Consider the following 12,665-nt stretch of genomic DNA (forward strand, 5'->3'; position numbering starts at 1 on the left):
TTTAGGTGAATGGAATTTGGTGAACAGAGGGCTTGCCATATTGATATCAGATGCAATTGACTGACCAATATGATAGATTCAAGATGCAGCAGTGACTGACAGTCATATTATTTGTGATTCAATCGCTGGGGAAATGAAGCTGGATTTTCTCTTACCAATTGCTTCATCAGTGTCTGTTTTTTTCTTTTGGTATACTTTAATTGTATTTCCATCATGTATAGGCCTACTGTACAAGGCTGAGCTGGGTGTGATTTCCACTGCCTTTGAAAATAATTTTCACGACAGTGCTGCTATACTGTGTGTCCCATTGTGTGTATTTCATGTGGGGTCTAACCCCAAATACTGTGTGTTTGACCTCAGAAAAGAGAATGTAACATCATCTGAGAAGACAGAAAGGTCAGTGGCATGGTCACAGTTCAAAGCAACCAGTCAGAAAGCCAGGGCTTATGAATTAGAATCCATTGTTTTTTTATTGTTCAATTGTGTGTTTTTGTTTTTTCAATTTTAGAAATATTTTTTTCTTGGTGTTTGTTTTTGCATCACAGATTGAATTGGTTGCAATTTCCTATTGACGATCTGCTTCATCCAAAATTCATACATCTTTCATAAAGTCTTCATGTTTATGATTGAGAATATAACAATGTGGAGGTACATTGTGTATGGATCCCTTCCATGGCAAAGCATTGTCATTGCCATACACACTATAATGTCATACCAATTTTGCTGAGCTACCCCACAACAGTGTACTGTAAGCTTATTGCACTTGTTGGCAGCTTGTGTGCATTTTTGTCAGAAAAACATGTATGAATAATGAAAGAATGTTAAATAAAGGTTATCAGATCAGTTACACTGTTGTACGTCAAGTTTATATCCAGTAGCTCACTTTCTAGCCATGCTTGCTTTACTTTGCCATGAAATTCAGTCAATAGCTTTTAAATGTCATTAGAGGTGATATCTGTCAAGAACAAAACAATATATCTCCTCAAAAAGGAAGTGAAAAACTAGTTCTTGCTGTTCTTTTCATGCAGGTAGCATTCATTTTCTCTCATTGTGGAATGTTGCCTTCTCGTGTAACTGCCGCCATGTACCTATTCCTCATGTAAATGGAAGGTAATCACCATACTGTATTTCTTTTCACTAATTGCAACTGTACATTGGTATCTTATTATGATTGGCCTTGCATCACACTTATGCAGCATATGTGTCCTCTTTGTTCCAACGATTTTGTGTGTGCATGTTGGTTTGGACGAGGTTATGCAAACTTGGGCAGAGAATTATTGTTATATCAGTCTGCCACACTGTCAGATGAATCAAACAGCCAAGCTTGGTACGTAAAGAGTACTGTATATTATACGGTAATGTGTGAGTTAATACTTAATGAGTTTAGATAGTTTTGCCAGGTACAGGTATGCTTCAATGCTTCAATAGCCGGCTTCTTTTCTTTCATACAGCCACCAACTCTTTTCTTCTTTTTTTTTCTGGAACAGAAATATGTGGTACAAATGACCCTTGTAAAGCGCAGAGGGAATTCACAAAATTGCTATCAGTTTGTCTTGTTTTATTTTCAATTCTTTATTTATGATTTTCCCTCTTATTGAAACAGCTTAACAGAGAACTGCTTAGGTATGATAAATATTTCTGCAGCTTCCTGTGCATCTTGCACTGGAGCGAAAGTCAAGAATGTGGGTATGATACAATTCAAGCTACCAAGACCGTCTTCTCTTCAGGTTCACACATCGGCCATACTGACTTACCTTTCCCAGTAAAGAACAGTTTGAATGTACTGCAAACTGCCACATCTAACCAATCTCCCTAACACTTTGTGCTACAGGTTTGCGTATTCAGGATTTGGAAAACATTTTCCTCCTTTTCAGAGTGACTCTTGGCAGATGCTGGTATCAGTCCATTTTTAAAGATAGCCCTTTACATCTTCTTGTAACCGCAGCATCTGTTGTACCTCCCCTGAAGTGCTTGCTTATGTGAGACAGGAAACAGGGTTTAGATGTTGAATATCATTTAGAGTATTACCACAACAGTAGACCCGAGGAAGAGATGTTTTCAGTATAAACACCGTACATATGTCATCCTTTAAAAGACTTGTTCAGCGGCGAAAAGAAGACCTTGTAAAGAGGAGAGTGTTAGGAAGGCAAATACAAGTAGTGACAGTCAAAGGGTAGCAATGAGCTGGAAAAAGTGGAGGTTGCATCAAGGGAGGTGAGAGGATATGAGACAGGGACAGTTGTAAAGAAGAATAGAGTGAGAATCAGTAAAAGGATTTTGAAGTCCATAGGAGGAGAAAGATGAACCAGAAAGGAACAGGGGACAGGGGTAAGGAGAAATTTGGAAAATCATGGAGATATGAGAGAGAAGTGAAGAAGGTAACAATAAACTTGATCAAGAGCTCTGGTTGATGCAAATTAAGGTACTATGAAGCGATATGATTATTAGCACCGTTCACATGAAATCTCTTCCCACTACTGATTCATCTTATTCTTTTGTTCATTTTGTTGTTTTGATTATGCTTTGGTGGTGATGGTAGAATGTGGGATTAGACTTGATCCTTGGCATAGATCCGTTGTAATCTTTGATTGTTCATCTTTCATATCTTTAGTTTCATAATACCACTTCTGTTTATAGTAAACCAACAGCATATCATGTTTTGTTTTAGCTCATATAGAAAGGAAACAAAGCAGCATGGCTATAGGCAGATAGGATTAGTAGAGTATTGTAAATGTATACATGAGAGTTGAACACAACCTGGAAATGTAAATAAATGATCACAAGAATGAAATTCTCTTTGTTTTAGTGTGTTATGTTATTCATGATTATTTTCAGGAAGTGACTGGAAAATGATCAGAAAAATTGATTGCATCAAATCAAACAAGTTCACTTTGTCAAAGTCACTACTTTGAACAGAAAAATTAGTGTAATGTGCTTGCAAAAGGAAAATGTTGCCTAAAGGAGACACACAACACACACACACACACACACACACACACACACACACACAAACACACACACAAATACAGATGTCGCTATGGCTCCACCATCTCACATTGATTTCCCAAATAGGTCTGTAGTAGGCCCTAGATCATGACAATGTGAGATAACATGTCCATTTCACATGGTGGGCAAAAAAAAAAAAAGCCCAAAAAGCCCAAAAACAAAAAACAAAACTGAAATGACATGTTTGGAAGTTTGACAGCACTACCCTACATGTGTTGAGTGTTTAAGAGCATAGTATTACATTCCTTGAACAAGGTTTCATTTGGATGGCAAAATTGTTTCAGAGAGCGAGTATTTTAGAAATTGAGCATGTTCACTTCACATTAATTTTGACCCTTGCCTTTTCACTTCATGTCCACAACTTTCTTCAAATAATCACAACTGGTAATATCCAATTTTCAAGACAATACTTTCGGCTATTTTCAAAGTATGGGATAAACAATGAAGTTAAGATTAACATTTTCACTTGACCGTTGACCTTTGAACTATGACGCCATGGTCCAAAACTTTCTCTAGAGAAGCTTTGTCTAGTAATACATGTATATAGTTTAGTTTCATGAAAATACCTTCAGACATTGCAGAAATATATGGGAGAAATAATGAAATTGTAAGATTTTGGCCTATTTATTTAGACAGTGACCTTTGACCTTGCGCGTCGGAATCCAAAGGTTCTGTGACACTTCTTCCTGCTACAATGGCTCCCATGAAATATCTGCAGGCTAAGCGAAATATAGATTCTAACATTAACATAACCCTAACGGTAACCCTTATCCCAAACCTCGCATCAAACTACATCTAAAATCCTATCACAGCCCTGACCCTATAACCCGAAGTCTGTGGAGAAAATGAGACTGGAGCAAAAGTTGCGGGACAATGTTCTGTCACGGAATCCAAAAGATGATATGCACAGCATCTAATCTATATCATATTGACACATTCGTCGTTGCTTGTTTGTTTGTTTGTTTTTTGTCCTGGTCATGAAAGACTTGTATCAAACTCTACAGAAATCTCCATCAATTACAAATGATATTCAAATTGCTCAAATCAAGAAGGTGCCACCTCCCTGTTCAAATAAAGTATTTGGACTCCACCAGGAATGAACCATCACTTGTCAAGGTGTTTTGGACTGATCACAGAAATCTTACTATCTCTATCAACCAGACAAGATGTACTTTTAACTGTGATGAAGGGATGGAAGTTATATACATGTGAATTGAGTGAAGTGAGGAATCTTAGTATAGGACACACAGTGACAGTGAGCGGACTGTCGGACAAGCTGTTGAAAAGTTGCGAATCTTTAAAGTGTTCGTGTCACAATTGTTGGATGAGAAGATTACTTTTTTTTTGTGATGTAAAAGATTGGAGATGATAAAAGAAAATTTTATTTATCGTCGGGTGAGAATGATAAGGGCTATTAGAAGTTGCCACTAAACCGATAGTGTTCGAAATAACTTAACGCCCTTTTCATTCTCATTTCACTTTTTTGATAAGCACGTGATATACCTCTTTCAGAAAGCAGGGGGAATAACATTACCATAACATGTCAGTTACAAGTTGAGAGAATGTGTACTTCTCAATAAAATAAATTGGATTTTGTGGAATTCTCTTTGTATATTCTTTGTATCGTTTTCCATATGCAACGTCACAAAAATATGGTTTTCTCATCCAGCGATGGAATGCGGCACCAAAACTTTTAAAATTCATAACTTTTCGAAGAGTTACTGACAGTCCCATATTCCTCAAATTTTCTTTGATTATCTAATCATAAATTTTTAATTATGTGTTCATGCCCTATACTAACAAATGCAGTCACAAGTCATATGCGTTAGCAGTAGGCAACAGAGAAAAGAAAAACACATAAATGTGACCACGCATCAGAAAACCAACAAAAAGCCGCACGCTCTGATTTTACGTGAGAAATCAAAATAGTGAAACGGCAGGGGGTCAACGTAGTCAATCTTGAATTTTTCATCTTTTCTGAAAGAGCAATTCTTCTTTTTCATTATTCAAAATTTGGGGGAAAAAATCAACAAATTCAAACTGTTTGGAAATTGCATTTTAGCAATTTGTCTAGAACACGTACTTTGGGGAATAGTGCCATAAGGTACCACTGTCTTAGAGACCCCTTTTCATTACCTCAAAATCTTTTACACCCTCTTCACTAAAATGAGAACCCAATTTCCTTCTCATAACTGCCAATTTCTTTTCCCCTTCAAAACTTTCTACTATTCTCCTCTGAATCGTGTTAAAATGTGGTAAAATACCTTAACTTATGAACTTGAAAATATATATATACACATATGTATATTGAGAACTTTGAGCATAGAAAATGGGTTTTCATCGGGATTCGAACCCGAGACCTCCGGATTACTAGACCGGTGCTCTACCGACTGAGCTATTGAAAGCCCTAGATCGGTGTTCGTCCCAAACCCTTAACTCTCTTTGCTCGTGTGGTCAGAAGCTATAGTGTGTGTATGTGTGCCACACACACACACACACACATTAACCTGACATAAACCCAAAGGATGTAAATCAACTTTGGAATAAATGCGAGGGATCGCCGAAGCGATGCAGCTTTTTGTAATATATATTGAAACAAGAAAGGGAATACTGACCAGAAACAAATAATAAATAGTGAGAACTTTGAGCAAAGAAAATAGGTTTTCATCGGGATTCGAACCCGAGACCTCCGGATTACTAGACCGGTGCTTTACCGACTGAGCTATTGAAAGCCCTAGATTGGTGTTCGTCCCAAACCCTTAACTCTCTTTACTCGTGTGGTCAGAAGCTATAGTGTGTGTATGTGTGCCACACACACACACACATTAACCTGACATAAACCCAAAGGATGTAAATCAACTTTGGAATACATACACACACATATATATGGGTCTAGGGCAATTACTCCCTGGGCAATTACCTCGGACCCTTCCCCTGACCCTAATCCAAACTCTGACCCTAACCTTATCACTAACCAGTATTCAGCCGGGGGTAATTGTCGGGGGGGGGGGGGGGGGGGGGGGTAACTGCCCTGATACGATATAATATATATATATATATATATACGTATATATATATATATATATATATATACGTATATATATATATATATATATATATATATATATATATATATATATAAGCTGGCTTGACATTTCTATTTTCAAGAAGTAATCGATTTACAACCCCCCCCCCCATCTATGTTCTTGCACCCACTAATCTCTTACCACATTTGCAAAATATCCATATAAGATTACGGAATTTTTTGAAATTCAATCTCAATAATTCATAATCACAAAGAAAAATAAATCTATACCTCCCACTGATTTACAGCAGTGATCAAAACTACATTTTGCAAGTCATATATCTATTTCCATACAGCAATCTATTCAACCAAATTATCCGTTGTACCCGAAAATTTATAATTTTCATTCTACCCCCCCCCCCCCCATTTATTTATCTTGACATGTATTCCTTTTGTTTCTGTCTTTCCCCTTCCATTAAATTCAAACATTAGTTTTTTTACAACCTCCATCATTACCCTCTTTGGAACCGCTGCAAGAGATGAAACGTCCTGGTTTAATCTAGATAAAAATATATCATGTTTTCATAAGGTGAACTTTGCGTGTAATAGACAAATCCCTCTGCTTCCACCACCCTCACAATCTTTTAATTTTGCTCAATATCTCCCTACAAATCACTTCTTCCCTTATCTTAAGATCCAAAGTGAAATAACTTGCTAACATCGTCACTTCTAGTTCTAAATTCCTAAACAAAAATATTTCTGGTTTGTCCTTTTTCTTTTTCATCCAAACAAAACATGTTTTCTTTATTAATTCTAAAACCACTTGTTTTATAAAATTCATCAAATATATATTGCAACCATTTTAAAGAATTTCCATCCTTCACAAAGAGTTTGAAATCAACTTCATTAAGAACTTGTTTTGCTTCATGTTTCCCAGATGTGAATCCTTTAGCACTCTCATCTTCTCCCACTCCAAGGATGCATGCTAAAATGAATATGGTGATGGAGGATCGCCCTGTCCGACTCCTTTGTTAATACCGACCTATCACAAACACACACATATATACACACACACCCTCACAAACACACACACAATACATACACACACAAACAACTCCTAATACTCGGTAGTCACGATGTATTGACAAGGTTTAAAGGCTTTAGTAATACAGAAGCCATGTAGAATCCATCAGACTCTAATAATATAAACTCGGCAAAGAGATTGACGGGATTCTCAGCCATTCACCTTTGTTGTTCCCATACCCCGCGCCATCTTGGGCATTGTGGAACAAAGGATGAATCTCGTGTAAACGCCATCACTGCGATAATCATGAAAGGAAACCTTTGAAGACGCTGAACATGCAAACAACAACAGAACAATGACTGAACGCATCTATGCGGCGTTGCCAGTTGCTACGCGTTTGCCAAGTGCTCTTCATCTCACCGTTCATGGATGACGCTGTGAGAATGTGAGCAGAAAAGAAAATTGCAGTGTCAATGCCGTAGGACCAGTTTATCATGGCAGTTTCTCGTGAAAAATAATTAATCGTTCGAAGGTTATGACTTTGCGTTGGTTTGCAAGATGAAGATGAGCGCGTTACCACTTCTCAAGGAATCTTGTCCTCCGTTTTTCGTCCTGCTCGTTTTCTGCGCAGTGATACTTTTGAGCGGCGATTTTGTGACATATGCGAATCTCTCGTGGAGCTTGAGATTTTCAACGATGCCGGTGACAGTACCTCTCCGCTCAAACAATGACTCGTATGTGACAAGACTTAACATGGACGGGGAAAACTTAGATTACGATCAACTGCGAAGACAGAGAAAAGACAGTCCCGTTAATTCTTCCTACGTCACAAGGAGTCCTACCGACACAAACGGAACCACTGTAACTTATGAAATATTAAATGTGACGTGGAATGTTGAACTGCAGTCAAAAGATAATCGTTCTGCTAACAATTCGATCCCTGAGTCACCTTCTACAGCAGTGATGAATGAGGAGCCTCCTGTTGTCATAATAATGTCTTTATGGCGATGTGGTTCAAGTGTCCTCGGTCAGCTTTTCAATCAGAACAAGGACATATTTTACTTATTTGAACCATTGTACGCCACTTCCATATTATCACAAAGGTATAACGACACAGATATGCAATTGAAATCGTATCAAAGAGACATAATTCGGAATTTCTCAAAGTGTGCATTCGGAACGGACTTTGTCAGTATTTTTGATGAGTGGCCTGGACGAACGAACAACAGAGCTATTTGCCAAAGGGGCAAAGAATGTAAGATGCAGACTCCAAGTCGTGCGAGCGATATTTGTAAACGATACGGTGGCAGATTGGCAACGAAATTGATTCGCGCAGACCTTGATTTACTTAGACCTCTAATCATGGAAGATGGTATCAACCTTAAGATCATCCACCTCGTACGCGATCCGCGAGGAGCGGCTGCCTCGAGGATCAAGCATCGCCTCAAGGAGCCAGGTTTCCAAGTTGATAGTGACCTGCATTCAGCTGCTCCTGATCGCTTGCAGACTCTGGGACTGTTCAGCTCGAAGCCCGAAACTTTTACGACGGTACAGGGCATGTGCCAGTGGCTCAGGGAAAACGCCCTTGTAGATCCCAAGCATGTGCCTTCGTGGTTGAAGGACCGTTATCATCTCGTTAAGTACGAAGATTTCGCCGACTCACCGCTGGCAGTCACTCAAGATCTGTACGACTTCGTAGGGCTACCTCTCCGTGAAGACGTCAAGGACTGGGTTCGAAGGAACACCAACTCTGAGATGACTGATAACGGATTTTTCAGTATACGTAAAAATTCGCATTCAGCAGCTCATCGCTGGGTACGTGATTTAAAGGCGATGGAGATTGAACTAATCGAAGCAGAATGTAACGATGTCTTAAGACTCTTAAAGTACACATCATCGTCAACACCACTTTTTCCTTGAAATGAGTTAGAATCGGCACTTCAGTCTTAAATAGCATCCCCATGTAAGAGTAATGTAACTCTGACCAAGTGTCAGAAATTGACGTATATGGGTTTTAGTAGAGGACCGACTCTTTGTGTCATTAGCGTCATTTCCTTGCCTTTTGCAAAAACAGAGATCCATTACTTAGAAAATAGCACCTGTGCCCAGTTTTATGAAGACTTAAGATCGATTATATAGTTGATTTCAACTATAAGGTCCCGTTTTATCAAAAGATAAAATCGATTTTAAATTTCCTTACCACACAGGCTGCCATAGACTTACAGTTGAAATCAGCTATATGATCAATTTTAACTCTTCATAAAACAATGCCCTGGTAAGTGACTATGACAGCTTTCATGTTGAGAGTCACACGCACGTCCTGTAATACTTTTGCTTAACAGTCTACTGTTGTGTGGGATGCAAACAATCTTTCAGGCGAGTCCGTGTTTGAATTCCCGTGTTACCATTTTGAAGGCAACTATCGCAAGTATTACAAGAAACGAAACAGAGAATTCTAACGAATTTCAAGTTTGTTTGTTTTTTCAAGTTGCAGATAAGTATCATAATCATATCGACGTGATCAGAGCTGTTTGACTTTCCACTATCGCACATTGTTCATTTACACTTGACAGAAAATGGGTTGCGGAGAAGAGCTGTAACCTATAGTTTACCTAATGAATATTTACGGGTCCGCCATTACCACTTATTTCTACCAACCTTCCTCCGTGATGGACTTTACTAGACAATCTGGAGATGAAGACAACGACAAATCATAAGTCTCTAGGTTTCAAGTAAAGCATCTGTGACAGAATTAAAGTAATTATCTTAAGAAACAAACAAACAAACAAACAAACAAGAAAATCCAAACATTATGTCGCAATTGTCAAATCCATGATTCTGTTTAATTTCTGTATAAATTCTTCTCAGTATAAAATTCTAACGCTCAGTTCAGTTCAATTCTAACGCTCAAAGTTCAATCAGTAAACCGTGTAAAACTGGTAATAACCATAATAAAACAGTTGTGAGCAGTTACGTTCTTTCAACAATCGACAACATCCGGAATTGCATAGAACATGTACCTATCTCTCCCTCTCTCTCTCTCTCTCTCTCTCTCTCTCTCTCTCTTCATGAAGGAAGTGCAAAAATCTGCAATGTTGTATGAATACAATGTAATGTACGCGTCTGAGCATGTTGAATGGCAGATCCAGAGGTGGCGCACCGGGGGCGCGCCCCCTCCTAATTATTTTTGTAAACAAAAGAAGTAAAAAAAAAGGGGGCGCGTGGGCCCCTCTTTAATTTTAAAAAGGCGCCTCTCTCGACGGAATTCCTGGATCCGCCCCTGATGTTGTGGGTGACTTCTTCCAAAAAAGGCTGTTGTAGAGATCTTCTGCATGTTATACTGGGTCTGTGGTTAACTAATTGGTTATCTGGTATCATGTTTTTTTGTTTTGTATAAAACTAAGGAAAAACATCTGAAATCCATACCCGCATGAGATATCTTTGCTATCGTTGATGTTTCGCAAGAGTTCTGCATTGCTATATTGTTATAATATGATAATTTCATATAATATGAAATATATACTATTTGGTGGCGTACCTCATGTTGTTGGAGATGACTACGCATGTTAAGAAATGGTTGTCATACTGTAATCGATTGTCAAAAGTTTGATTACAATGTATTTTGTGTGTTGTTTGAAAGTTTAGATGGCGATGTAAACTTAGAAATAGAGGTTTGCGGTATACCATATGCCTATATCTGTGTATGATTATGTAGTCCTTAAATGGCCATTGTCTGGTGACAGAAGACTTGAAAAAGGAGAGAGAAGCAGGGAAGCGAGAGAGGGAGAGTGTAGGGAAGGCAAATAATTCACAGTCGAGGGGCAGCGGTGAGGTGGAAGTTGAAGTTGCCGCACGAGTGAAGACGGGAGAATAGTATAGAAGAATAGTTGTAAGGAACAATCGAGTCTAGTGAAATCAGAGAAAAGGGTGAGGAAGTCAGTTAGAAGAGAACGATTAGTAATAGAAATAACATTAACAAAAAAAATGATATACATCGTATGCAGCAAAACAAAAAAGCAAAAGCACATCATGCAGAATCATTGAACTGAAATAAGAGAGAATTAAAGCAGTTATGAACTAAAATTACTCACCAGAAACAAAAGAAAAATATCGGTTAACATTAGACCTCACAGTTCACTGCAAAAGAGAGTACTATAGGCTTTTATTTCTCTCTCTCTCTCTCTATATATATATATATATATGGTTTTGTATATAAAGACACACACACACACACACACACACACACACACACACACACATATATATATATATATATATATATATATATATATATTATAATCTATTGATATACATGTATTTGTCAAGACTCCTGAAGGAGACGCAGGACGCCGAAAATTTGAGTCGAATAAACTCGTGCTTTATTGGCCGAAAATTACCAGTTCGTTTCATTTCTTCGTGGAGCCAATACTTAAAATCTCAGCATGATTTTATATATGTATATATATATATATATATATATATATATATATATATACATATATATATATATATAATTCACAACAGTAGTTCAATATGAAAACTCCGTGAGAGACGTAGTTTTGACGAATTTTCGTCCATAGGGCTTTGTCAAGTTTGACTTGACGAAGCCCAATGGGCGAAAATTCGTTTTGTTTAGTTTTTGTTTTGTTTAGTTTGGCACCGCGATATGCATGTTACACTACGTTTCTATAAATTTTCCCTGTAGAGTAGCCTATAAGCAGATTCTTTTAAATAGAAATAATTTGTATGAGTTATGATTGACAATGAATGAATGACAATGACAATTAATTTCATTTCTTAAAACGGCCCCTCCCGGGGTATAGAAGAAATACAATGAGTATAAAACACACAATAAAAAAGATTAAATCTTTGGCAGTCAAAACACATAAATAATGTAATATCGGCAAGATTTAACAACAAATAGAGCACACTGTGTCATCTGACACACTTAACAGTTTTGGCACTCCTAAAAAAAACTACAACCAGTTACATTAAGAACAATAAAAAAGAAAAATAATTCTAGTCAAACTTCGACATAATTATCTTACAAAATTTGGACAAATTCTTCAACTTTTTAATACTGGTCTTATTAACAACTCTATAGACACCAGACGTAAGAATTGTTTGCCACTTCTTTCAACGAATGTTGTCTCTCTGGGTTTTCAGAATTTGGGCTTATCAATTCAAAATAAAGCATCATTTGGAAACCTCTGCTTCACCTTAATAACAACAGTGCTCTATTGAGTACATTTCTGAGTTTTATCCATGCGTGTTTCCGCTCATATCATCAAATCATACTACAATAATTAATCTTACTTTGAATATTGTTTTAAAGTAGCTCACCGCCATTGTTCTTTGATATGAGACTTTATTCTCTTCAACAAAGATAAAACTGTTTGAGTTTGAGTTTGAGTTTATTTATTTTACCACGGTAAAAAGCTTGCTATCAGCTAAAAGCTGTTTTTCAGCAAGGCCGTGAAATGATAACAAAAACAAAAAAACCATACAATGAAGAAAAATACAAAAAAGCCATAATAATTACGTACGAACGCAAAAAAAGAAAAGTGAAAAAAGTCACAAAGTATGCAAAGTGTAACATAAAAATTATAT

General features: G+C 37.4%; 1 protein-coding gene across 1 annotated transcript; it reads left to right on the top strand.

The window, feature by feature from the left end:
• Positions 1-7,751: 7,751 nt before the first annotated feature.
• On the top strand, positions 7,752-10,929 carry LOC139720379 (carbohydrate sulfotransferase 3-like). Its single transcript, XM_071631745.1, has 2 exons — positions 7,752-8,870; positions 10,771-10,929. Exons 1-2 carry the CDS (start codon positions 7,752-7,754, stop codon positions 10,927-10,929), a joined length of 1,278 nt encoding a protein of 425 aa, XP_071487846.1.
• Positions 10,930-12,665: the final 1,736 nt, after the last annotated feature.

This window comes from Diadema antillarum, unplaced genomic scaffold, assembly GCF_040938485.1.
Source record: "Diadema antillarum isolate AM-2024a unplaced genomic scaffold, OU_Dant_1.0 scf00000127, whole genome shotgun sequence".
NCBI classification, from domain to species: Eukaryota; Metazoa; Echinodermata; class Echinoidea; order Diadematoida; family Diadematidae; genus Diadema; species Diadema antillarum.